The 26,329-nt window shown below is 41.8% G+C and overlaps 1 protein-coding gene across 8 annotated transcripts in view; it reads left to right on the forward strand.

The window, feature by feature from the left end:
• Window positions 1-26,329, forward strand: part of SESN1 (sestrin 1) — a gene marked incomplete at its 5' end in the record, with an annotated part of 77,603 nt that overhangs the window by 44,611 nt on the left and 6,663 nt on the right. For 5 of the 8 annotated variants that reach the window (XM_083856441.1, XM_083856446.1, XM_083856443.1 and 2 more), the window contains 3 exons: window positions 23,765-23,830; window positions 24,711-24,911; window positions 25,842-26,024. In XM_083856441.1, coding sequence (XP_083712567.1) covers window positions 23,765-23,830; window positions 24,711-24,911; window positions 25,842-26,024 — 450 coding nt within the window. Of the gene's footprint in view, window positions 1-15,369; window positions 15,393-16,193; window positions 16,285-22,170; window positions 22,517-23,764; window positions 23,831-24,710; window positions 24,912-25,841; window positions 26,025-26,329 lie in introns of those variants that run through there. The other 3 variants (XM_083856448.1, XM_083856447.1, XM_083856444.1) reach the window with 3 other exon arrangements.

The raw sequence follows: 26,329 nt of genomic DNA on the forward strand, positions 1-26,329 counted from the left end.
GGGTTTAGCTGTATCTCCATGAGACTATGAGACAGTTGAATCTACCCATTCTTGGTTTTTAATGGTAGACCTTGTGAATAACCAAAGACTTTATTTTCCTACCAGTTTGCCAACAAGTAAGTAATATCTATTGATTTAAAGAAGAAGGTAACAGATATATTTATAGCATCTTTCAAAGGGTTTGGACTTTTTATCTTTCCGAATCTAAATTCAGTTTTTGCTGTCATGTCCAGGAAGCTTTAAAAAGTACTTTTCCAAAATGCATTAGTGGGGAGAAGTGGTCTTAATTCCACAAATGCAGTGTGCATGTGTTCAAATAGGCCACCAGAAGTGCCATCACTTCTTGGCTATAACAGCAGAATACTTCCTAATGGTAGTAAGTGTTCAGAAAGGAAGATTGCTGGGTTTGGAAAGGAGTATTTGCTGTTTAGAGAAGTTAATCTTCAGAATATAGTATGCTAAATTACCACAATAGCAAACCCCCCTTCTTTGAAGGAATTCCTGGTCTAATTTTTCTTCATGAAAAACTGGGAGGGGGACACACCTCCAAAAGCCCTGTTTATGTGTTTCCAGGTAACACAGTAAATACTCTCCATGGAATAACCTTAAGCATGCTCAGAAGCCTGTCATATTTCTGTGGCTGAGCCATGTTTACACAAGCTGCCTAGGTGAGATCACTTGCTTAGCAGTGTGATTGGTACGTGCCATGTTATTAGCAGCTCTGGCTATTCATAAATGCCCAAATAACATCATGAGGTTACAATGAGGGAGCCAAACTGCACATTTTTAGCTCATAATCCTCTTAAGTACGTGCATTGAGGCAGGGGACCTGTGACTGATACTCTTGATGTTTTAATGAGGCACCTGCCTGACTACATTCAGATGCAAGGTGGGTTTTCAGTTTTTAAGGTTTCACCTCGTCTTTCACAGCCCTTACGGACTGTCAATCCAATCCTTTTTAGTGTCATACTAAGATGGTAGGAACTCTAAAAGATAGGGAGACCTGGCTATTTTACCTATGCTGACTTTGTAGCCCAAACAGAAGAAAGTACCAAGAAACCCTCCTTTTTTCAGTAGAAACTACATAAAGGGGTGATGAGCTTTAGGGAAGCTTTGGTGTTGCTAAGTTTATTTCTAGATCCTAAATGAGGGTTCCTTGGGTATGTCATCCAGAATAAGAACTGGACCATGAAAACATTGCTGCAAAATGAACAGTCACAAACATATATTGAATGACAATGTACTTTTTACTCTGTAGGATATAAACCCATACTTATTAAATGAAAAAGTGTATTGCCTACAAGATTTTTATACAGGTTTATACAAACACAGCTGATTGATTAAAAGCTCATTGAATCTCCCTAGGGCAATTGTATATTGATGTTCTTCATTTCCACCCTAGATTTGCATGGAGGCAATGTACTTATAAGTATTTGTGACTTGTTTGTTTGTTTCTTAAATATTACATCTCAGTGGAATAGCTTTCCCCTTCTGCAAATAATATTCTGGTTATGTTTACGTAATGGTTTTTGTGATGCCTTGGAAAAAAACATAGGCTGATAAATGTCACAGATAAGTAATTGGAATATGTTTACATCATGTTTTGTGGTGCAGCATTGGGCACACCTGAACTAGCTCTGACAGGCTGGTACAATGAGGTGAACGACTGTGCCAGGAGATAACCTCGTGTCCCAGAAGCTGCCCAGCTTTGCTGCCAAGCACTGCACTCCTGTTAAGAGCCCTGCACTGAAAGGGCAATGCTGCTTCCAGAGCTGCCGTGTTGAGCAGCTCTCTTTGGTGCTGTGTCATGGCTAAATAGTCCTTGTTCAAATCAATGGCCCGGATTCTTACAGAGCTTTTTCATAAAGCTCTTATTGTATCCTGGAGAAGACCAAAAGAAGCAAATCAAATGTTAGGCTATGTTACAGGCAAGGGAAACCAAGACAAGACGTGGCATTGTACATTTTCACCTTAAATGCTCTTTGGCTTTGGCCGTTTTACAAAAGGCACGTCAGAAATAGGCAACTTATGTTACCAGAATAGGCTGGATTTTGGATGGGATGAGAAGATGAGAAAGGATAGGGGAGGGATTAAGGACTGAAAAGAGCTAGTTTTGTGTTCCTTTCTGTTGTCATATTCTAAGAATTGATACATAAATGAAAAGCCATAATAAGTCTTGGGTAAAGCAGAATATTATAGGAAATCTTGGAGGGAAAAGAGGAAAAGAGAAAAGAACTCTTAAAAACAAGTTCTCATCTCCCTCCTCCTTCTCCCAGAAATCCCCACTTGCTGATCTCCATTGTCAATATTTACACTGGTTTATACTGAAGGTGTACAGTTATAAAAGTATAACAGAATAGCAAGATCAATTACATAAAGGAAGGAAAAACCTAATCATTATAGCATGCCTGGACAGACTCTTGTAATTTATGTGTCTCCTTGGTATCTGCTAAATGTAACTGGTGGGATGGTAAAAGATGATTTTTAGTATAAAGTTTGGAAAAACAGAGAGTGGGAGAGTGAAGAACTCAAAGCACTGTACAAGCATTAAATAGCCCTAATGCAGAGCCCCCCTCACCAGCATAAGGCAGGCTGTTTTACCCCTGCTGTGTGCCAGGAGACAGAGATAAGGTTAATCACTATGTACAGAATTCAAGGGCACAGTTTCTTTTTGCTTTCTTATCTGTACAGACTTTTCAATTGACTTTTAATCCTTCTTACACAGGCTGTTTAAATCCCATCAACACTGTTTATAAATGGAGATTTCTTTAATAACTCGGCCTTACCCAAGCAGACAGTTTTCAAATTGCTGCTGAATGCTGTTGTATTCATTAAATCTCTTGCCAGCTGGCCACTATTTCTTGTCATCTGAAAGGCTTTGAATCCCTCTTTGCTTTGGAACTGGACTGGTTTTGTTAAATTGTGTTAACAGGTACTCCTGCATCATTTGTCACTGGCCTGTAGTGTTAATTGCAAAGTTGATGCTAATTTGATGTCTCTGAAAATCTGTGTGATAATTAGATGCTCCGTGCAACTCTGGTTTATTGAATTTGTTCTGAAGATGAAAAATAAAAGCATCTCAGTTTTGTTTTTCAGATGCTACAGATTCAATAACATACAAGGTTGTCACTAATGCTGCAGATTTTAGAAGGAAATTGTAATAAAGTCTATAGAGTAATATGAAGGCTAGTTTTTTGTCTGTAACTACTGCTGTATAAACTGCTGATGTAACCAGCTGGAATTGTCCCAAGTTTGGGTGAGTGTTTGTCCAGAGAGAGAAAACAAATACAGTAGCCACAGTGGAAGGAATAGATAGGCTACCATTTTATTTTCACATCAGATTTGTGTGTTTCTCTTTGCTAGCAGCTGTGCTTAATAATAAAACTTGGAAGTTCAATTCTACAAATTGAATCCATTTGAACAGATTATACAGCAAAGCTCTCAGACCATTGGGAAGGATTTAGTTGCATTTTGGTCACAGACTCAGGTAAACCCACGTTTTCCATGAAGTCCCTGCCCTATCTTAAACTTCCACAGTTTGAAACTTAAATGAAGTTGAATAACACCAAATCTCATCCTCTAAAAGCTGCTTTTAGTATTTTAATCTTTACAGAGATGTTTTCCACTAGTTGCTGACAGACTACCCAGCAATTTACGAGGCGGCTGTCCTGGGTGAGACCCCATACTAAGGGGGGGATGTCCCTAAGCCCAACAAGTACAGGGATGGGTTTGCCTAGGAGTCCTTGGTTCTGGATGCTCATTCTTGCTCTCCCCACCTAAGCCTCTGGTTTGCCATCCTTCATGTCCACAAACTGCCTTTTCTGGCTGTGCTCTCTCCCTGTCCTTGATGGTCAGTGGATCCAGCTGTCAGGCAGTGGGGAAGAGCGCAGCCAACATGTTTTCTTCTACTTTTACATGTGTACATGAAGAGTTTTCAACCTCTACCTTCCTAGTTCTTTCAAAGCAGAAGTAGGTTGTGGTGTGATGCTAGCTGAGACAAAGCCTGTATTTATTGAACTTGTGCAAGTTTCAGCTTCATAACAGGCTCAAATTTAGCTAAATTTTCCTGGACTTTGTTTTTCCTGGGGCAGACCAGACATTTTCTTCAAATGGCTTTGATAAAGAGACATCAGCAAAGTAGTAATGAGCTCTTGCAGAGCTAGAATTTTTTTTTTTTTTTTTTAATAGCAGCAACTCAGAGCAGAGATGAGACTCTTCCATAATGTGAAAGAAAGTCTTTGCAGGTGGAAGTTTAGAGGAGAACTGGGGGGCTGCTTTGATTTTGGGTTGTTGTCCTGAAACCTCAGTGCATTGCTTTAGCTCCTTCTAGTTCTCACGTTATTGAAAATCTGAGCTACTTTGGGAAGCTGTAGGGTCAGGAGAGACTGAAAACAATAAAAGCAGCAGAAAACTGGCTTTCGTGTTCTGAATTTTGAGCCTCATTTTGTTGAGGCCACCTATCAGGGAAGAACTTGACATACAAGCCTTACTGGCACATAAGAGAGCCACACACAGGTTGATATCGTCTCAATGTGAAGAGTTCTTATATCTACATTAGAATAATATTTAAACGGATTTCCGTTGTACAAATTAGGTCATGAACCCAGGGTTCTGTTGAAATGTCTTTCACTGTGCACTCTACTGAGTTGTCTAGCTATGCTTGGCTGTACTAGTCAGTTTGGAAAAATACTGGGCAAAGGAAACAGTTGGAAAACTGTCTCACAGTATGGAACAGACGTGCTGATTCTTGGAAATGCCACTTGGAAGTTAATTGAAAACCTTTGAAGCTTTTTATTCTGGGTCTTTCTCCACCTACTTTTCACATAATTGCAATGCTGCTTTAATAAGTTTTCAAATTGGTTCAAGGACATTTAAGATGGAACACTTGGCTTGATGTAAACTGTTGTTTGTAAGCAGCAAACCGTGGAGGTCAAGCACCCTTCTACCACAGGAACCGTAGGCTTTCCAGGGTGATGTACAAAATCCACTTCTGTAATGGCTGAGGTTGTTACCAGACTAAAAATATGTGCTGTCTCTTCAGGCACTTTGCTTAAAATCTTTGAATCTAATTTGTCGATTCTAGTTCCCTTCATGTTCCTTTCACAATGTTCTGTTAGTTACAAGTTTTCTGAGCAGCTGCCCACTCCCTTTGCCCCCTGAGACTACTGGGAACATGGGCTAAAGGTTGTAGACAGTCTGATGAGGAAGTTCATATTAGAGTCAAATGCAGCTGGGGAGCTTCTCCAACAGTTAATGGAAGTTTTGCATGGCGAGAGGAAGAAAACATTTAGGGAGACGCTGGTATAAAACATATGGGAAAAATGGGTGCAGCTGTATTCCTTCAAATCTGATGGTGACCAAAATAGCAGGATAAATGCCAATAACATTTAGTTGATATTTTGCTAGTTAACAGAGAAAACATGAAATAAATTTGGTTTTAGAGGCTTTATTTACTGTTTGAAAACTCTTAAGTGCTGTTGCTCTAGTCTGTCAACAAACTTAATGAAAAAAAAGTTACTATATTCTCATATTTTATAAAAAAGTTCAACCATGCTTAGTTAAGAATTTAATGGGATACTTCAATGCAAAATTCAATTCCTTTAAAAGAGACAACGTTTATCATGGAAGTTTGTCTAAAAAGGAGTGGAAAAGGCATTTACTTGCCAAGTTCAGACTTCTGTTTCTACTGCAGCTTTTTGATATTCCTGACTTTTAAATAGACTGCAGTCTTTCCCATGCTCTAGGTGCTTGGAATTGAACGTTTTTAGCTTGTTGACTGAGAATTGTTAGCCAGTAACTCTCAATGTTGGGCTGATTGCTTTAAGACTGGCTTGGAAACCTCTGCATCCAATGTTCCTTAACATTGTACTTTTAGAAAAAAGTTTTGCATAGTGACTTGTTTGTGGTTGTTCTCTCTTTTTTTAATGGCTACATAAATGTCAACAAGCTGGCACGCAAGGCAGCATAGCAGGGTTGTAGGATAACTGTGTACAGTGCCTTTCTGCCATTCTTGTACCCAGATACCTTCTTAACTTAAACTCTCTCTTGGCCAGTATTCTTGTGATTCCTCTATACTCAGACCTGGGTTTGTGCCATCTATCCCATACATGCTGATTACTTATTACCAGGCAGGCCTGTCAGTGCCTGAGGATGTAGTGTCACTCTCTTGGGAAACTTGTGGCTGCTAAGGCTTTTTGAAAACAAAGGATCATTTGTTGATATGCAGAGCAACAATTCAGAGACAAGAATATTGAGCCAAAAATCTAAATGTGTGTTTTGTTTTATGTGAACGTCTGTCTTGTTATGAGGCAGAGCAGGCAGTTGTGGGTTGGTTTTTTTCATCAGTGAGTGCCCATGCAGAGAGCTAGTCTGTTTTTAGGACTTCATAAATAGGGCTGCCATTACCCACACACATTCCTGTCCCTTCCACCCCTGCCATCCCCTCCCCTCCTGGAAGGTAGCACTGAATTTGGTCATTTGGGGCTTCTGTTAGCTGGTTACAGTGTGTAAAATGACAGCTACCTGCATACACACAAGTGTCTGATGTTTTTGGAGCAGGTTCAGACCTGTTACACAAATGATACTTGGGAGCTCACTGGCAGTACCCAATGAACAAAGATGGTTCTGGATGCACTGCAGTTACATTTCATGTTTTTTCAAAATTTGTTGATTTAACATCATCTATGCTGCCCACCTGGGCTGTGCCCACATTGCCATGCAGAAACATGCTAACCCTATTCTGTAATTTCTTTTGTGGAGTTTCGCCCTGGGAATGAGCTCCCCAGCTTGCCTCTAGCTAATTTCTCCTTCCCTCTGCTTTCAGAGGAGCCTGTGTTTGAGATTCAGAGCTGTTAGGAGAATTTGTCCAGTTGCTGTATCATGAGAAAGCGGGCAAAGTCCTTCACTCCTAACATGCTTGCTGTACAGGCTTATATGGGGGTTATCTTTCTTTCCTGTTCAGGTCAGCTTAGGCGTGGTCAGATGATTAATTTTGGTTGCTTGTACAAGACCATTTCCCTCAGCCAGGGCAATGTGTTGCCAGAAACAACCTGAAATCTCAAGTGACTCCAGTTTAAAACGTTCCCTCCCAGCAATGTCTTGATTGTATTTCAACAAAATAATTAGAGCAGGACAGCTATTAAGAAAGTGCCTGACTGTGTGTGTAATGCTTCGTTATTGTTTTATAGCCCCGAGAAAGAAGTCATTGTAGAAAATGTGGCCCTTGCACATGGAAGAAAGAATATAGATTATATTGCAGTGTGAATTCAGGTATAAAGGGTTTTATTTATTTATTTTTTCAGAGCAAAGAATCAGCCTCTTGTTGTTACAAGAGGGGACTCAGGAAGCTCTCTCATTTGCCACAATTGAATCTCCCTTTCAGGATCCTGGTTAGTACAAGTTCTACACATCAGCTGCTGGCTGTGGATGTGCAAACGCCTTGCATCAGCAAAATGACTCCCACTAGGCTTAAGTTTAAATCTAGAGAGATGATGCTAAGGAGTTCTCTCTCATTGCCTAGCCCAAAGTCTGAATTCTGCCCTGCCAGTCATTGGTGGTTCAAATCCCACTGCTGATCCTGACTCTGGCTTCTCTGTGAACCCCTGGTCTAGGCTCACCAAAATGATTTCTCTTGGACTCATCTCAGTTTTGTATGTTTCAGCCATTGTGCAGTGATCCTTGACATCTCCAGACCTCCTCCTTTGCCAAGGAATTCCTTATTTGCTGTAGCTCTAAAGAGTTGGCCTCTGGCCTTTGTTTGCTACAATCCAAATTTTGTTTAATCTCACCCAACCAGCTTCAGAGGAGTATGATGGGACATGTAAATTTCTTTTAAGTCACATTTCACATTAAGTTATAATTTGTTACTTGAATGAAATTTACATTTACAAAAATAATAGGATGAATTATTTTTGTGATAGTCTCTCTCAAGAGAAGGACTTCTCAGGAAGATGACAAACACATCCTGATAAAGAGAAGTCATCCTCTGTGCTGTTGTTAGTAATACAGTCAAGTTAGCAAATGAACCAGAGTTTTTTTGCTAACATTTTAGTTTACAAGCTTCAGTGATCATTGTTGTATCTTCATCAGTAGTGAAAATGTGGTCCAGTTCTGCCTCAGTTTTCTGCTCTGTTTTGCTGGTTTGGAATCCCTGCTGAGTGTCCAGAGGGCAGTTGTCACGCTGGTGAGGAGCAGAGGAACAGGTATGGATTTGTAGTTTTACTGACAAAATGAGAAGGTGTTTGAACACTTATAGCTTCATATCCAGATTTATCAGCTCCTATTTTAATTCTATCTTAGTAAAATTGTGTATGTTTACTATGGTATGTGTGCATTTTCATTTACTTACTTGTACTTTATGTACTTACTTTACATTCAAAAATTGCTATTGATCAGGCTTCAGTGGTAGCTTGATTACAAGATACTGATTCGTAATTCTGAGAGTATTGTGTCTCCTACAGCACATCGGCTGTATGTATTTTGTGTGTGATTTCAGCATGTGTGAGTCTGAGGGGCTACATAGTTGGTGCTGGCCTTTTCCAGGACTTTGGCAGAATCTATCATGGGTTTAAAAGGCAATATAGAAAGTAGGTAGGTAGGCAGTGGTAAGTGGCCTTTCCTCTCTCACAACAGCAAGTGATTGATTTAAAATTATGATTGTAACAAACTGTGGGTTTAAGGCTAAGTTCCAATACTGTGGTTAACTTAAAAAAAAAAAAACAAAACAAAACAAAAAACAAAACAAAAAAAACCCACAACTTAACAGTATTTGAACAGAAAGTGTTCATTGGTTCCAAGCCTGTTTTGACTTAGTTGCCCTACAAAATATGCTTTTGAGAAGGTAGATGGGGGAAGGTATTAACAGTTGCATGGTTTAGATGTCACTATTGCAGACAGCAATGTTACAAAGTCCAGAAGAGTATGTGGGTTTATTCAGATCCTGAGCAGCTCAGTTGCAGAAATCTCCTGTGACTTTACAGTTGTCCTGCGGGGACCCAAAGCCTTTGTAGCCACTGGAAAAGTGCCAAGGTGGCAGTGGCAGTAGGAGGATGATAGTCCCACAGGAGCTTGGTGCCAGGCCAGTTTGTCCCAGGGGCCTTGAGGGAGCTCTCCAAGCTCTGAAGTTATCCAGGATTTAGAAGGAGGCAGAAGTTGTGCTGTGTTAAACAGGGGCACGTGTACCATGTCCTTGAAGCACGTGCTGGCAGGGGCACTGCCGTTTGCTGGGCTCATCAGAGCGGGTGTTGGCTGGCCCTGGTGACAGGGCAGGGGTGGCTTCTGCTCCCTGCTCTGTACCCCCAGTGATGTCAGTGACCTCTTAACTCACTGTAGGAGGAAGAAATGGCATATTGCTGCAAGTGGCAATATTGTAAGATCCACTGTAGGAAATTATATGGATTCCTGACAGGAGACAGGCCAGATCTTTTAGGGTTTGTATCAGCAGGAAAGCAGTGCTTTTCTCAGTTCTTCTGATTTAGAAAGAACAGGCCAAAAAAAAGAGATTTGTTTCAAAAATCTTTGCCATATCATCTGAAAATGGGAAGAATTATGGTCACAGTGCTGTCTGAATTTAAACATAACACCAACAAAAATTGCCAAAACTGACAAGAAATTCATTCTTTATCTGGGTATTTTTTATGGTTCTCCTCATGCAGAAGTCTTAATGCGTTTGTCTCTTGAGTACAAAAGCAAAAAGAAACATCTGATATGAAAAGGACAGATCTGGTGTTATCTCCTTAACTTACAGCAAGCAGTTGTTGAATAGTATCTAGAGGATGATCTGTTTTCTTAATGGCTATCATTAAATCAGATGATGCTGTTTACTTTTGTACTTAACTTTTTGCCAAGATACTGTTCTAAAAGAGTTGATAAATCCTATATGATAGTATTTACTTGGCTCCATATATTAGGTAAATAAGGAGAGAGATTCAGTAGAGGAACTGGCAACACTCCTGACAAGATAGGTCATTATAGACAATACAAGGGGAATACAGATTTATGGTTATTTGGATTTTTTTTCCTAATAAAAAAAATGTGATGTTTTTCCAAAATTCAAATACTCAAAAAAATAATGTACATTACGTGGCTCACAGCTAGACTGTGAAAACTGAAAATAAAAGAACTGATTTTTCCTTTTTCTTCCCTGGCTGCTGCTCTTAGGCACTCTGAGCATGTGCCTGAAAGTGGCAAGTGCAAGAAGAAAGCCACAAAACAGTCTCCCAAAGTGCAGTTACTGACAGAAGGGTTCCTGAATCTCTAGCAGTAATTCACATTATTAGTTTAGTACTATTTCACTTCATTTATCTCATTGTAAAATCAAGCTACAGATAAATAGCTGGGTCTTGTGGTACACACTAAATGGCATGACATTTCGTCATATTCCATTCTTGTTACTTGTGGTTTTGTGGGGAAAACATTGAATTCATTTAAAAAACAAAAACACACACACAAAAAAAATCTTTGAATGCAGTGTGAATATAAATGATTAAGGGTTGACTTGACTTCTTGAGAAAGCATTTTATAGATTTCTAGTTTGTTCCTTGGTGAAGGCTCTGCAAAAGTAACCTTTTTGTATGTTGTACCTGTCGAATCAAGTCAGGCATGAGGCTCAGGTCAGAGTAAGAAGCAATTTTCTGGAAACACACTTGAGACCCTAGGAGTAAAGATGGCAAAAAGCTTCTGGTAAGATGCACTTCTGGGTTGCATGTCTGTATGTTCCAGAATATGAGAGCAGGTTTTAGATGCAACTTCTTTACAGGACACTTGCACAGCATTTCCTGTTCCTCACAGCAGTGCAGCTCTGGGTCACTTGCTGCCATGGTCTCAGCCAATTCCAGTAAGCCAAGTGTAACACTCCAGTATTCCTAAAGGCCTTTTCTTTTTCCCCATGTGTTTACTGTTGTGTCTTATTTCTGTCTGAAGCTAGTAATGAGATGCATTTCGCTGTTTTTTTCTTCTATTTTCATATAAAGACTATTTCTGAGGTTAAATGCAGTTAAAAGAAACCAAAATAGAAGCCGTAAACTCACAGAGATGATTCAGCTGGCCTTCTCTTGCTTTGAAGACATATGTTTGCATTGTGTAAAAGGTTTGTTGGCAGTTGATTGCTCAGTGAGTGATAGGGACAATTCCATTCATGCAGGACAGGCCTTCCAAGAGCATCTTTACATGATACTGGTGAGGCAGGGTCAGACAGCATTCCAGGCAGCATAGCAACTAAGGTACTGAATTGTCTCATTGCTCTTCACTGAATCAGTCATGAGGATTGGGAGTTGCAGGAAGTTCCCAAGGGTGAATTTTCACTCAGTGGACACATGATATTCATCCCTTTTGAGTATTCATCTCGGGGAGAAGGGACACCAGTATTAGATGGTAGAACGTATCCCAGCTCCAAGGAACTGTGAAATATGTTTGGCATTGGTGTGACCCAGCAGTTTGCTAGTAAAGGAAAGAGGTGACCTGTTTAGGCCAAACCAGTTCTAGACAGCTGTGAGCTAAGTTTTATTTTTCTTGTCTGAACTACAAATACACTCTTATTAAGGTTAAACTAGTTTTGTTTAACCTTAATGCTTATTTACTACTGAGAAACTGCAGTGTGACTGGCAGCCCGCAGATGTTCCATTCCCCAGGGATTGGTGACAATCTGCAGCTGGACAGCCAGTCTTCTCTCTATACACCCTCTAGCCATTAAAAGTTCAGAAGTTACCTGTGAGATACCAAGGTCAGCTTTGAAACCAGCTGGCACAGACTTTGATTTTGAGAGAGCTGGGTCTGGGGGGACTTGTTAACCTGAGTATTCTTCTGTGGTGCGTGAGTCTGGAGCCATCTCAGAACAGCAGCAGCAGAACCTACAGCCAGCCAGCCAAACAACTTCAATAGTTCAGCTTCTCTGTATCAGCCTAGGAAGAGCTGCATACCCTCTTAAAAAAGAGGAAGGATAATCTGGTAAGATACTTTTTCAATCTTCTAAGCTTTTGATATGCATCTTTAATCTACCTATTTGCAGTAGTCTTAGAAACCATACTTCTGTTTTCGTGTCCTTGCCAAAGCATGAATAATCTCAAGATCTAAACTTCTTATAGCTCCCTAAATTAAACTTTGTACTTCTGCTACCTAATAACTGCAGAACAGAATGTTAAATTTGGACAAGCTGTGCCTGACATTAAAAACAAAACAACTTGTGGTTTAGTGGTGGGAGTGAGCTGTAGAAATCTTAAAGGCAGAAATTACCAGAAGGACTCTTTGGGGGCAATAAGAGTCCTAAGTGATGAACCAAATAGTTCTGGAAACAAAACCACTGGAGTTCTTGCAGCTTGGTGAGTTCAAGTCAGTCAGTTGTGAAAACAGCTCAGGTGAAACAAAGGAGTCTCACAGCCTCTTGCAGCTCTGAGAGAAAAGATGGTGTCTTTGGTGGGAAACACAGTGGGCTAGGAATGACCTGATTTATAATTGCTCACAAGCCAGCATGATCACTTGCAAGTCATATGCCCATTAATGCTGAAGATGTGGCCATTAAGAAAGCAGTGTTTAAGCAGGGTCTAGAAATAGAAAAAGAGCATTTCAAGGGCAGATTAGGTTTGAAGAAAAGACAATAAATATAATGTATGAATAGGGTAAAATGTTCAGTCTTAGCTAACCTTACAATCCTAAAGGAAATCTTCTATATATTGGTCTAAACTTATCTCCTGATGTGGCCAATTGTCAGCCCTCCATTCTAATAAACAACTTGTTTTTGTTATTATTATAAAAGTGTCAGGTGTAGTGACATTCCTAAAGGGTTGTTCCTTTTTGACACATACAGCAAGAATTTAGATTGTACAAAGGATACAGTGTATTCCCATCCCTAGAACTGTGTACCAATTCTAATAATAGCATGATTTTTTTGAAGCCTGACAATCAGATTAAGGTTAAATCAAGAGGAATGCTTTCAAATACTGGCCTTTTTTTTTTTTTTTACTTGCATGCTATAATGGTTCTTCTATTTAATTTAAATTCTTTCATCACTGTGATGAATAGTTTGATTACTGTGCCATATTGTTATCATGATAAAGATTTTTGCTGTTTGAGAAATAGCAAATGTATAATCAAGGGATAGAAGAGATTAATAGACAGATATGAAATTTGTTATGAAAAGGGTAGTGGCTGTGGACAGCATGGAATGAGAGGAATCCACAAGGAAATGTTCATAGTGCCCAGTGTGGGGCTGCTTAGTGGTTGTAGAAACACCTGGTGACTTCATTAAGGCACAATATTAGGTGGAGCTAAAACTAATACAAATCAGCTTAGAGCCCCAAAGAATTACCTGGTTTTACTTGTAAATGTTCCTGGGAAAGAATCATCTAATCATCCTCTGAGATACTAATTTGATGTCCAGGGCATTGCAGTAACAGGCATTTCAAGTACTCCTGTCTGGATGCCTTTTCTGTGGAAAGAATTTAAGACCTATGTTTTCCAGCTCTTTGGAGTCATATGTTTGTGCTGAACTTGACTCAAAAAGTTGCCCTATTGGACCGAAACAGAACTGTTTCAACTTCTAGCAGCAAAGTGCAGACATACTTGCTTGCAGGATCAGGCTTTTCACACTGGAGCTGGTTGGTCTCATTTTAGCTTCCCCAGCACTTTTCTTTAAATGTAGCAATAAGGAAAAATTGCATTTCTGATAACTTAGAGTGCACAGATGTTAAATGCCAACTTCTGTGGATGTGCTTGCTATGAAGGAATATGCTTCCATCCTTTAGCTGGTGTTTACTTTGAGTATATCTCATGCACTCTTTCTGGGTGAAAGGAACTCACTATCTATCGATATTTTCATGTTAAACATCTGTTGTTGTGTTTTCCCATAGGAGCATTTCACTAGATCTCTGTTTACTTGCATCGATACATGGTCAAACACACTGTTGTGTTTCCCCAGGGGAACACTCCAGTTATGCAAACCAAACCATAGGTCTGTCCCTGTGTTCCCTGACTGTGCTGTGGTTTGCACTCAGCAGTACCCAAGTGAGCTCTGTGCCATATTCTCTTCTGAAAATATTCATGTAATTGGTCATACTAGCTCACAAATAGGAATAATTTCAGTCTGCAATTGTGTACTGATTTATAGATGAGCAGGGGACTCAGGTTTGTGGGGGCTCTTTAGTTTGGAGGAGTTGCACTATGGAGATACTTGTGTGAGAAAGAGCTTGCAGCACACCGGGGTGATGGGATTCTGCTAAGGCAGAGGCATACCTGGGGCCTGAGCAGGGCTTGTGTACTCTGGCCATATGGGAGAGCTTTTAAGTCCATTATTATTTGTTTGCTGTGGCTGTGCAACTTCCTCTTCCCCTTTGTACACAGTTTTTCTGACATGCTGTCACTGCCTCCATCTCTCCTGACAGAGAAAAGCGAAGAACACGATACCATTTCCTACCTTCTGTTGCTGAGTTGGTTGTTTAAAGAGAGAGAATTTCCCTTGGATGATGCCAGAAAAGAATCTGTATCTGCCAAGGTTTTTTGTATAGAAACAACTGTTAATATTAACAGGCTTCCTCACAAATACTCAGGCAGTACAAATGACCACAGTGGACAAAACCCCCACCTCTTCTTCCAAAGGTATTAACAAATTCATTGAAGGGGATGACCATTCGTCTGTCATCCAGGGAAACTTTTTATGGTGAGGCATCTTCTTGCCTTTCAGCTTTTAGGTAATTACTCTCCCTTTCAATAGTCTTTCTGAGCACAAGCCAGTTCTTTGCCTGTGTTGAAAGAGGAGCCCATGCCACCTTTTTGTTATACCTTGGCCTGAAGTAAGCAGTGGGAATTAAACACTGTTCTTCATTAGTTTATTTTATTAGCTCACAAAACGTAATCTTCCTTGCCAGTATTGCATTATTCTTTCTCCATGTTTCTGTTGAGCATTTTATAAAGTGCAAGTAGGTAAGAACACTCAGTTTCTTCTGGAGAAACTTACCAGCTTCAAGCCAAGGCCCCAGATAAGGATGGAGCTGTGGTACTTGGGCACCTCTAGGTAATTTAACCTTATAACTGCTGCTAAGCCCTCAGCAGTAGAGTATCCCTTGGTTCTCCAGCGTTAATTGCATGACCCAGAGGCGTGGTGGTATTTGAAAACCAAGGAGGAAAGAAAACCTTTAAGGCTCAAGAATTAGAGATGTGCAGAACTGCTGCCTTGCATCACATTGCCATGTTCCCCTGACAGCACTGTCCTCAGTGTTTTCTGCATTTAGCTGCTAGGTTTGGTAACAGGAACAGTCTCTGACCAATTTTGCAGTGTTCAGTTTTACATTCAACAGAAGTGTAAAGTTCAGTGTCATGGAATTTCCCTGCCTGGTTGTTAAGATAACTTGGTACAGCTCAAAACCGCACAGCCTGAATTGCAGGCAGACGCCTTCCTCTCCCAGGTGAGTATGTTCAGGGGTTCACAGCTGTCCAGGCCCTTCTCCCATGAAAACTGCAACAGAAGATCTTGTCTTGGGGTCTACCATATTTTTTAAAAATTCAAATTATTTGAAGGAAAACTATCTAACAGAATGTAGCTTTATATAGATCTTACATTGTTATGAAAGAAAAAAATAAGTAAAAATCACGTGGGCCAGCTCAGGGACTTGTTTCTTTTGAAATAATTGATGACATAAAATCCCAGACCAGAAGAGGTGGGAGATGCAAGGCATCTGGCAGAGTTTACAGCCCTGGGGGGTCGGCAGGCGCAGCACAGCCTGCTGCAAACAAAGGCCGAGTGTTTTGCTGATACGATTGCAAAACATATGTTTGCCCAGGATTGTTATGATCTTGGGAATAGGCAGGAGGCCAGATTTCTGCTGCAGCAGCACACTTAGTCACACAAATATCTGCAAAATGTGAACCTCCTGCGATTTCTCGGTTTAAAAGCCGTAATTATTTTGTTGTTCAAAAAGAAGGTAGAAACTCTTGCATAAGGAAGAGGAGCGGGGAGCGGAAAGCACTGTCCAAGGAGCGTCTCTGTGCCGGGGAAGAGAGCGGAAGGGAGCCAAGGGGGCTCGGGGCTGTCCTGCCGGGCCGGGGGGACTGGAGGGGGGCTGCCGCCTCTTGTGCCACTCCCGGGGCACTTGGTGCCGCTCCGCGAACAGGAGCAGCCGCGGGGTCCCGGCAGACAGCGCCCCGGCCGCCGCTCCGCCCCTGCGCCGGGCGGGCGGGACGGGCTGGCACCGCCCCGGCGGGGCTGGGGCAGAGCCCGGCGGGGCTGCCAGAGCCCAGAGCCCGGCCCCGGCCCCCAGCGCCGAACGGACGGCGGCGAGCCCGGGCCGGCAGCACCAGGTACTGGCGGGGGGCCGGGGTGCCCCCTCGGCGCTGAACTCCCCCGGGGCGGGGGGGTCTCTCCCCGGGCGCATCTCCCAGAGCAATCCCTGCTGGAAGGAGGGGCGGGGGTCCGGGCTGCCCTGCGGAGGTGGCGGCGGCGTTTCCCCGCGGGCTCCTCTCTCCCTGGGGCCGTTCGGGGGCTCGCGGGTCCCGTTCAGCGCTGCCCGCGGTGGCGGTGCGGGATGAGCGGCTCCTCTGCGGGGACAGGGCAGATGCTGTCGCTGTCCGCGCCCCTGGTCCCGGGAGGGCTGTTCCGCCGGTGTCTGTGCTAACCGGCTGCCTCTGCCGAGTTCTCGGGCTCCTCCGGGTGGTTCTTCCCTCGGAATTGTCCGCCGTTTACGTCGTTCTCGCATAGGTTTGGATTATCCTTTTGAAACAGTAAGGCTGGTTTTGTGTTTCTTACGGAGAAGAGCGGGCTGTAATTATAAACAAATGCAAGTCAAGAGCATTATTTCGGCAGGAATAAACCTGCTGATTTGGATCTCTCTTGTAAATTTCTTAGTTAAGATTCTTCTTTTAAAGGAAATTTTTAAATCCTTAGAACTGATGTAGGTACCGAAGAACCTGTTTTGTATTTTTCTGATTTAGAGTAATTCAGTACTTGATGGATACATATATATGAATATATGCTTTGCTTTGACAAAATCCAGCAGTACAGTCTGGGATTACTAACCTTCTGGGATTACTAACATGGGGATATGCTAAAGGCTACTTTACTAATGCAAATGGTTACTGTCACATTTAGACTGTTTCCTTCTGTGTCACCAATTTATTGGTATTTAAATAGTGTTTACAGCAGGGAGATTGCAGGCGTTCATTTGAAATCCTGTGCCCCTTAATGCTGTTTCATTACAGAAATGCCATAGAGGAGAAGCCAGGCACTAACCATTGAAACTCAGCCTCAGTTTCAGTGGGCTCATATCAAAAGTAAATTGGGTTGTGGACTGTAGGCAGTTGTGTCACAAAACCACTTCAGGAGGAGCTGTTAATGCTGAGGAAGAGTAGGTAGCACATAGGCAGGCACCTTGAGACTGCTGCAGCTGGACCTGCTTGTACTGCTCACTTGTACAAAATGACCAGAGAAGAGGTGCTAGAGATGGAGACACAGGAGTCTGGGCTTTGCTTTTATTCCTGCCATTGTGAGCGAGGTGTGTGATCTTGGACACTCTCTCCCTTCCCTTGATTTCTGTCACATAAACTAGATGGGGATGTTTTTGAAATCAGGTATTTCAAAGGGCCTTTAGACATCCAGAGAAATGATAATGAAATTAAAGTAATTTACGTCTTTAAATTTATGTAAGAACAACATATTCTATATGAAAGAGGGACAGTTCAGCATTTGCCATGCTCTAATTCCAGTGAAGAGTGTAGGCCTGTGTAACAAAGTGCTTTGTAACAGAGGGGGAGTACTTGTTCCCATTTCTTTGAACCCGTACAAGTAGAGACATGTCTGTTGCTTCAGCTGAGTGACAGTCTGACATACCCAGCCAATGGAACCAGGGCAAAAATTTAAAGTACATGAGCATTTCTAGGATAATTTTTTTCTGTCATTTTAAGGTAAGTCATTGTTTATTTGGGAAAGCCACAACAATTGCAGCTACTTCGGGATTAAGTAAACAAATTAAAAAGGAAAAATGGCTAGCTCTGTATAGCCCCGCATTTAGAAAAGATGTAGGATTTCTCTGTATGTAGAAAAATAACTATATTTAATCACCACTCTTTGTTCTTAATTCCCTCCTTCCTACGAGTTTTCTCTCCAGTATGGAAACTACAGTAGCACTGCATTTAGCAGAACTGAAAATACAGTTTTTAGGCTGAGTATGTATCAGTTTGGAGACAGCTTGTCCTGTGGGGCCAGTTTTGCCAGCCCTGGTTTTTAACTTCCTAAATGTGCAAACTCCATTTGTAGTCTCAGTGTCACCACCAGTGAGGTTTTGCTTGGTGGCCTTTAAAAGGGAAGTAGGAACCAGACAGTTCACAATGAGCACAGCAGCAGCAGCAACATGAAGCCTCTTAGACTGGTAAGTGCCAAGTCTCCCTTGGAAATGCTGCACAACCTTCTTGGACACTTAAATGCTTAGGGGCATTTCATCCTGTAAGCTTATAAAGCCCTAAATGGGTATTTTAATGCCCATGCTTCAAATGCTCATCATATTATACTAAGCTGAATTTTCATCACTGGCATGCTGGGGGAGTTTATTCTACTCCTTGTAGTAGAATTAGTAGAGTAGTAGAGATTGCATTGAATAGTTTTTAACTCAAAGCTCATTGTGCCTTTCTTAACCCTAAGCTTGGGTAGGAAAGCCCTTAGATCATATGAAATGATGACTGGTTGTCTAGGAACATGTTAACCTCCAAAAACTTCCCCTCAATCTCATTTCCTTTCTCTGGTTCATTACATTAGATTGTTTTATATTGTATTATGGGGTGTGATTTTCATATAATTTTGTTTCAACCTAGAAGCACTTAGTGCTTAATCAGGACATAGATGATTCAGATAAAGACATTAATTTAAATTTAGTTTAGTGAAGTAAATTGATAATTGTGATTTTACTTCGCCTGTGGCTTGTCTGTGATAAAATGTTCCCTTTGCCATTTAGAGAAGGCCTAAGTAAGTATGTAAATAAGTCTTTCTGGTAAATACAGATCTGGTAGGCTTGATAGTGATACTCACTCTGCTTGAGGGGAGCAAAATGATTGTCTGTGCTAACACCAGGAAAGCAGTCTGAGTGAGCATTGTGGATCATAGCTCATCAGTCCTGAATGACTGAAAATTAGCAGTTTGGTAACAGTCTCCAGATTCACTGGACAGAACTACCATTGAGTTTTGGGAGAGGTTTTGGGGTAGGGGACAGAGGTCTAGCTGCAAAGAGCCAATAGTGAGGGACCAACAAGGATCTGAAAAAGCATTTTAGGTGTGCAATGGAGGAAGAGCTGGAGCTTGGGTTAGATATCTGTTCCTTTTCCAGAGGCTTGGTGACCTGGCTCGTAGCTTAGTTCTGTTCTCTGTGTTTTTAGGTGAAATTTCTGATACTGGGTGTCTGCTTAGACTGTGACTTTTTTTTTACATACATTTCAAAGAGATTCAGAACCAAAGCAAATGATGTTCTATTACTAAGCAGAGGTAATATGTGTTGTACTTTTAAGTATTTACAAACCTCTTCTACACAACTGCAGTTCAGTTCTTTATCTCAGGCTTTTACATAAATTTGACAGGAATGATGTTCCTTAAAAAAGCTACCTAAAAATTGGGCTGGATTGACAGCTGTAAGATACAGCAAAGCTCTTAAGTTGTGTGAATTTACACATGTTTGAGGCTTTAGAGTGGTCTTCCCTGAGCATGTATGTGCAGGCAGTACAGACTTTTGGTCTGGTTGTCCTTGTGGAGTTGGATGTGCTAAATGAGCCAGACTGGTCAGAGTGAGTGGTAACTGGGAAGTATATAATTAAGCTTGCAGACTTGTCTCATTAACTTTCCCATCTCAGCTCTGCAGTGCTGTTTCTTGGTGTAAATTTGCATAAAGCATTTCCTGGCTGAGAAGTCTCTGAACAGCCACACAGTCTGATGGTTATGGCATTAGCCTGTGACTTGAGAGATCTCAGCTCAGGCCACCAGTCTTCCGTAGCAGCTTCTCTAAGAAGTGTAGATTTTCTATTTCTCAGGGATTTTTTTTTTTTTCTCCTAGATGGGAGATTATGTACTTGTCCTACCTCACAGGAATCTTGCATTATCTAAATGCATAAGATGTGATGCTGGGCTGATATGGCAGTGGTGAGGGATGTGTAGATTGAGAAATGATAGGTACCTGGTGAGCATAGTTCCCATGGAAATAATAATAGTGGCTGTACAGAAATACAAGCTACATTACATAAGGGGGAAGAGGAGGCTTTTCTGTGGTTTTGGGATTGTCTCTGTGAACACAGCAATACAGCATTTACATGGCTAAATTCTTACTTTTCTGTCTGGTATATCTGGTATGTGAGCAGTGGAGTGGATTGCCCCCCAGCAAGGCCCACCTTCTTCCATCAGCTTGAGCTTCTGGGTGTTGAGGGTGAAATCTGTTCCACCCTTGGTGCTCAGCTTTCCAGCCACCTGAGTTTTATGTGCTGGCTTTGAAGATGGAGTGCGTCTGATGCATCATCATCATCATCATTATTGTTATTCTTGTTATTGTTATTATTTATTTGCCACTAAAGCCTCAGTTGTGGTTGGCTTTCTGCTGAGCTTTGAGCTGTATTCAGCATCAGAGTTTCTAGACTAAATGAAAGTGGTGTGGTGAGGTTGACAAACAGGAGAAGTTTGATGCAGAGAATGTGTCACTAAGTAGGTCACTTTGGTGTGCAATTCTGTGGCCTGGAATTGCATGAAAGTTGCTTATACTTTTGGAATCACCAAAGGTAATACAGGCTTTTTTCCAGCTGTTGCTTGTCCTAAACACAGCTGTTTCACCGAGTGCTTGTTGGTGCTTCAGGTGATATGGTGCTTTAAGAGAAAGATGCAGGAGAGAGACACAGTGGTGTGTGTGGTCAAGATGCAGGTCTTGCCTTTGAGAGGGAGAGTGTTGCTTCCTGAGTTGAGTGTATTTGGAAGATGAAGATTTAGTGAAGGATATCATGAAGCATAGAAAAATATGTTCAGGACAAAGGAGAGATTCACTAGGACTGTTTTGAGAATTATTACTGTGTTATCGAATGTTTGAAATGCTGGGATGCTGGAAGCACAGAGCTGTTCCTGAAGTACTAGGAGAACTTAATTAAATGCTGCTTCTGGAAAAGAGAGGAAAATAGTTTTTAAAAAAAGTGTGCCATAGCTTGTAAGATTTTACACAACTCTCATGACTGTGTTAAGCATGCACCTCATGGCAAGTTGCTTCTGTTCTCAGCACCCTCTGGAAGAAACCCCCACTTTGCAGATGGGAAACAGGCTCATCTTCACAAATCCTTTGTTGCATCTCTGCCGAAACAGAGCCTTGACCCCAGGCTTCTCAAGTACTAGGCTGGTGCCATGATATCAGGGGGATGATCTCTCTCCTGCTGGAAAACAAAGCAACTTACTTAATCGTTAAAAAAACCCCTCTGAAGTCACTTTGCAGCAGGGTTTGGATAGCTGGGTAATGTAACCTCTTATGTGCTGTGTAATCGTAAGTTTGACCTCTGTATGCTTTAAAAAACAGAAGTGTATTGATTGTGATGCATTTTAGATTGTAAAGCAAAATACATTATCAGTCTGCTGATCTCAAGTTCTTAAATCCGGGGGGTTTGGGGGTTTTTTTCCTTCCTCTAACTGTTCTGGGAAAAGGAAAGACTGAAAAACACTTGTTCAAGAATTAAACTTCAAGGTATTTGTCTTGGAGGGCTTGATCTGGCAAACTGCAGACATCTGCTAAATTAAATGCTGCTTACAATTTAAATGATCTCTCTTTCTGCTTGCTGTTATTTGGCCAAAAGATGTTTCTCTAGTGTAGTTACAGCCAAGAAGCTCTGCTGAAGTTTTAAAGAGAGATGTTGATAAATTCCATCCTACAAGTGGCATTGCTTGGCTGGCAGGCAAAATTTGCTTGTGCATGTTGGGAACCATAGCAGGAAATAAGCTACACTGAGGGGGAAAAGGGAAAAGACTGTTTGTAAGAGGTGCCCTTTGATCTTACTTTATCCAAGTAGGACTTGGGAAGTGAAGGCATCTGACTTTAGGATTTAAGGAGACTGTCATAGTCTGAAGAGTTTGGTAGTTGCCACTTGGGCCTGCACTCATTGTTTCCAGCTCTCTGAAGCTGTTTTTTAATCTTAGGGGAAAGTTCAGGAAACAGTAACTGATTAATAAAATTGCTTCTCATACAGTGAACTCTGTACTGCAGACAGAAACCTCAGCTACAGAGACAAAAGGTGCAGTAGTGAGTGCCACCAGTATTTCATGTTTATAACAGCCTTTACCTATGTGGGGAAAATGTGGTGAAATTAACAACTGCATCTGGCAGGCAGCTCTTGGGGCATCATCTGCTCTCAAGGTCTAAACCAGCTGAAGGTGCCCCTCTGCTCTGTGTGGCTTGAACTGGTTCAGTGCATGGTATTTATTCATCTAAACCTGCTTGAGAATCTGGACAAAGTTGGTATCCTCACAAAATGGGTGGGCTTGGCTGTGGAACAGAGGCAATGGATATGTTCTAAAAGATGATTGGGAAAGAGGGCACAAGTAAGGAGCCCAAACCATTTGTTTATATAATGCCTAGTGTTTAGCCCTCAGCTCCATCCTCAGCTTTAATCTAATCCCAGGTCTCCCTCCATCTGTAAGAGTGCCATGCCATCAGCTGGCAGGGCTCCCATCTTTCCTGGGGAAGCCAAGCTGCCCATGGGGGGTAATCCCCTCAGGAGAGCTGGTTTGCAGCCAGTGCCACACACACGGCAGAGGGAGTCTCTGCAGAGATGGCATGGGGGGCCTGTGTGAAAGTGTGAGGTGAGGCCATGGCCTGCTTTGGTACCTGCCCCCTGCAGCCTGCTGGGCCTTCTCAGGGAGCTGCTCTGTGCTAAATAGAGAGAGTGCATGGAACACGCAGCTCCCATCTTCAGGGGGAAGAGTGTTAATGGGCAGGACACAAATGCACCCAAACCTTCTATGTATTTGCTCATTGGCTGCAGGAAAGGCCCAGGTGCCATGGGCCTGTTAGAAAGCTTCATTCAGCTGGAGAAGAGGACAAGTAGTGAACTGCCAGGGTTGTCCAGCCTCCACCTTACCTGCCAGGCAACACATCCACACAAGTGGGTGCAAGGATGTAGCTGCTGCTGTTCTGATGGAGCAAATTCCTCTCCCTCCCTCCTTTCCTGCAAATGTGAATAGCTTTTTATCCTATCTTGAAAAGAAAGCAAATGCAAATGTACATCAGGTACTTTCAGCAGTTCAAGTGCTCTTTGAGGTTGGGAAGAAGAAATCTGATTAGGGTTACAGCTGTTTCATTTCCTGACAGATGCACAGGGTGTTGTGTGCTGGCGAACTGCGGATGTACACACACAGCAGCCTCGTTTTGTATCAGTGGCATAACCACACAGCAGCCGGCATGTTCAGAACTCCTTGTCCTGGACACCCTGCCAAAATATGCTTTATGCTGCATTTTCTGTGAACCAGGCTGTAGTGTGTTTTTGTGTGTGTGTGTGCATGCATATAAATTTGTGTGTGTTTTCTTTGGTTGACAGGGCCTTTGTTGTTGAACTTTTTGTCGCTGGAGTGGAGCAGTGTGCTGTAAACAAGGACAGCTAATTATAAAGCACTTGTATAAAAAAATGATTTGCATTTGTACAAACAGTACTAGTAAAAGTGCCCGTGCAAAAGTACCACAAGTACCCAAATAAGCCCAGCTCTGAATGGAGAACTCTTTTTTTTTCTTGCAACCACAGCTAAAAAGCTGTTTATAACTAAATGCTGAGGTGGTGTAATTTTCTTTTCTAGGAACTTGGAATAAGAATTCCTAGACCACTGGGACACGGACCAAGCAGATTCATCCCTGAGAAGGAGGTGTGGTAGTGTTTTCAAGTACATAGTGAACTTTATGCTTTTAAGGAACATCATTTTAGTAGTAGCCCACACTGGTTTCAGGACAGCTGATGATCTGCAAAACATTTTCAGTAGTGATCACATTCAGTCCTGAGACTTTGGCTACAGTACTAGTGTACAGAACAGTGAGAGCCTTGGGGAGCTTTGGAATAGTTATGACCCCTCCCATGCTGCTATCTAGCATGAGAGAAACCCAATACTGTTTCCTTGTGAACATCCAGATGTAATTTCCTACTGGTCCACAAGGTACCTGCCCCTCTGCTCTGGGACTGCTTTTTCTTGAGCTGCCTCTACCACTCTGAAGAATCTGAGGAGCTTCAGAGTGCTGTGGATGAGCATTTCTGCTGCTTCTGCCCCTATTGTCTGGTAAGGGAATTTGGAGCAGAGGAAAAGTTAGTTAATATGCCTGTAGTTTTCTAGGAATTTTAGTCTTTTTCATTTTCCCTTTTTTCTTTCTTGTCATCTTAGCTAGCTTTTTACTTCTTTCCCTCTTTTTCACTTAGTAAAAGTGATGATTCAATTAGCTTTTCGTTATAATAAACGAAAATCAGCCTGAGGTATTCAAGAAAGTGAAGGTGAGACAGTTAAAAATGAGAAGCCAGTGTTGTATTGGAGAGAGACTAAAGCCAAAAATCTCCTTTTGCTGATATAACCACTTGTGATCTCCTAAATGAGAGGTATTACAGGGATTTAATGTGCCTTATGTGCACTGATTTAACGCCATTAATAGATTTATAGTATAATTCCTTTCACTTGGGGCCCCTGGGTGCTGTCATATTTATTTGCTATTTTATTGGTGGTAGTTGGACAGTATTGCTCATTGCTCTTTCTCTCCAATCAGACAATTCAGGTGGGAAAGGAGGACGCCACAATGCACACACTGTTTGCAGAGTCTTTTGCCACGCTGGGCCGACTGGACAACGTCACCTTGGTGATGGTTTTCCACCCGCAGTATCTGGAAAGCTTTCTAAAAACTCAGCACTATCTCCTGCAGATGGACGGCCCGCTCCCGCTCCATTACCGGCACTACATCGGGATAATGGTACGCACCAGGCAGAAAGTGCCGCGCTGCCCGCGGCTCCAGTCCTGTCTCAGAGCAGCTGTCACCGTGTTTTGCACTTTCTGGCTGAAAGCCATTTCACCAGCAGCTAAGGGAAAAGCAGAGTAGGTTTGCTGGTATCTGCTTTACAGATGGTTTCAGAAGAGCAGCACTTTATATTCATGGATTTGGTAGGACTGTGAGAAAAAAGGAATAGAAATGAGATGCTATAGAAATGAGACAAATTATTTGCTTCCCTAGTATTAGAAACTGTTTCTCAAGAAAGCTTGTTTTTGTGTGTGTGTCCTGTCACATACACCCTTCTCTAACTCAATAGTTGGTCCCATCATGCATTTCTGTGTATGTAAATTCTAAGCAAATTTTCTGCCAAAACTGATTGATTTCTAATTTTTAATTTCTCCATTCAATGATCTTTGCTTGCTGAAGTGGAATTGAAGTTTTGGGCTGTGTCTTAATTTGATGTGTTAGAAAGTGTTGGAGTAAGTGATACTGGGCCTTTCTTTGCTGAGAAGCTGTCCATAGTCTCTATTGCCATATGCAATCTAAAACCTGCCTTGATTGTTGCTGGTAAAGATGCAACTAGAGACATCTTCCCCCTGGGGAGTATGATGCAGTATGGATTACTTGCTTCAGGGCATGTAAGAAATCCATGCCTGTATTTCTCCCTGGATATAGGCATGTTGCACCTATAGCCAGTATATTGATAGTGTGTATGAACAAGTGATATTCTGTTGTGAGACCAGTAATCAAAACAAGCTGATGTGTTAATCTCAGAAATCTTTTTCTACTTGAGTCTTTGTTCAGTGCAAGTCTTCTTATTGGATGTTTTGAGGAAATTATGACTTATGGTATTTGTCATAAAGTACTAACTTTCTCCAATTGTTTTCTGTATCACACTGTTTTCCTTTCTAGGCTGCAGCACGACATCAGTGCTCTTACCTTGTTAACCTCCATGTGAATGACTTCCTTCATGTTGGTGGAGACCCTAAATGGTTGAATGGTCTGGAAAATGCACCTCAAAAATTGCAAAATTTAGGAGAATTGAACAAAATGTTGGCTCACCGACCCTGGCTTATCACCAAGGAACATATTGAGGTAGGTCTTTCATGGAGTAATGTGAATGTCCCCTTTTTTCAGTAAAGCAATCACAAATTCTTTGGGTTCAGAGCCAGACAGGATGAAAGATGTTCTGTGCCAATGACTGATTTCAGTGCTACATCACTGCATGATAAAGTATCACTTGTTGTGTAAAACTAACAGGATCATAACTGCTCTTAAATGAGTAACAAATTTAGTTTGCAACACACTGAAACTTCCCTGTCATGTTGGAATTCTGTTGGTGCAATAACAGTGTGCTCACGTGTGCACCTCCCTCCTCAAGGTGTGTGCTTTTGCTACCC

Source organism: Zosterops lateralis (assembly GCF_965231275.1).
Source record: "Zosterops lateralis genome assembly, chromosome: 3".
Lineage (NCBI taxonomy): Eukaryota > Metazoa > Chordata > Aves > Passeriformes > Zosteropidae > Zosterops > Zosterops lateralis.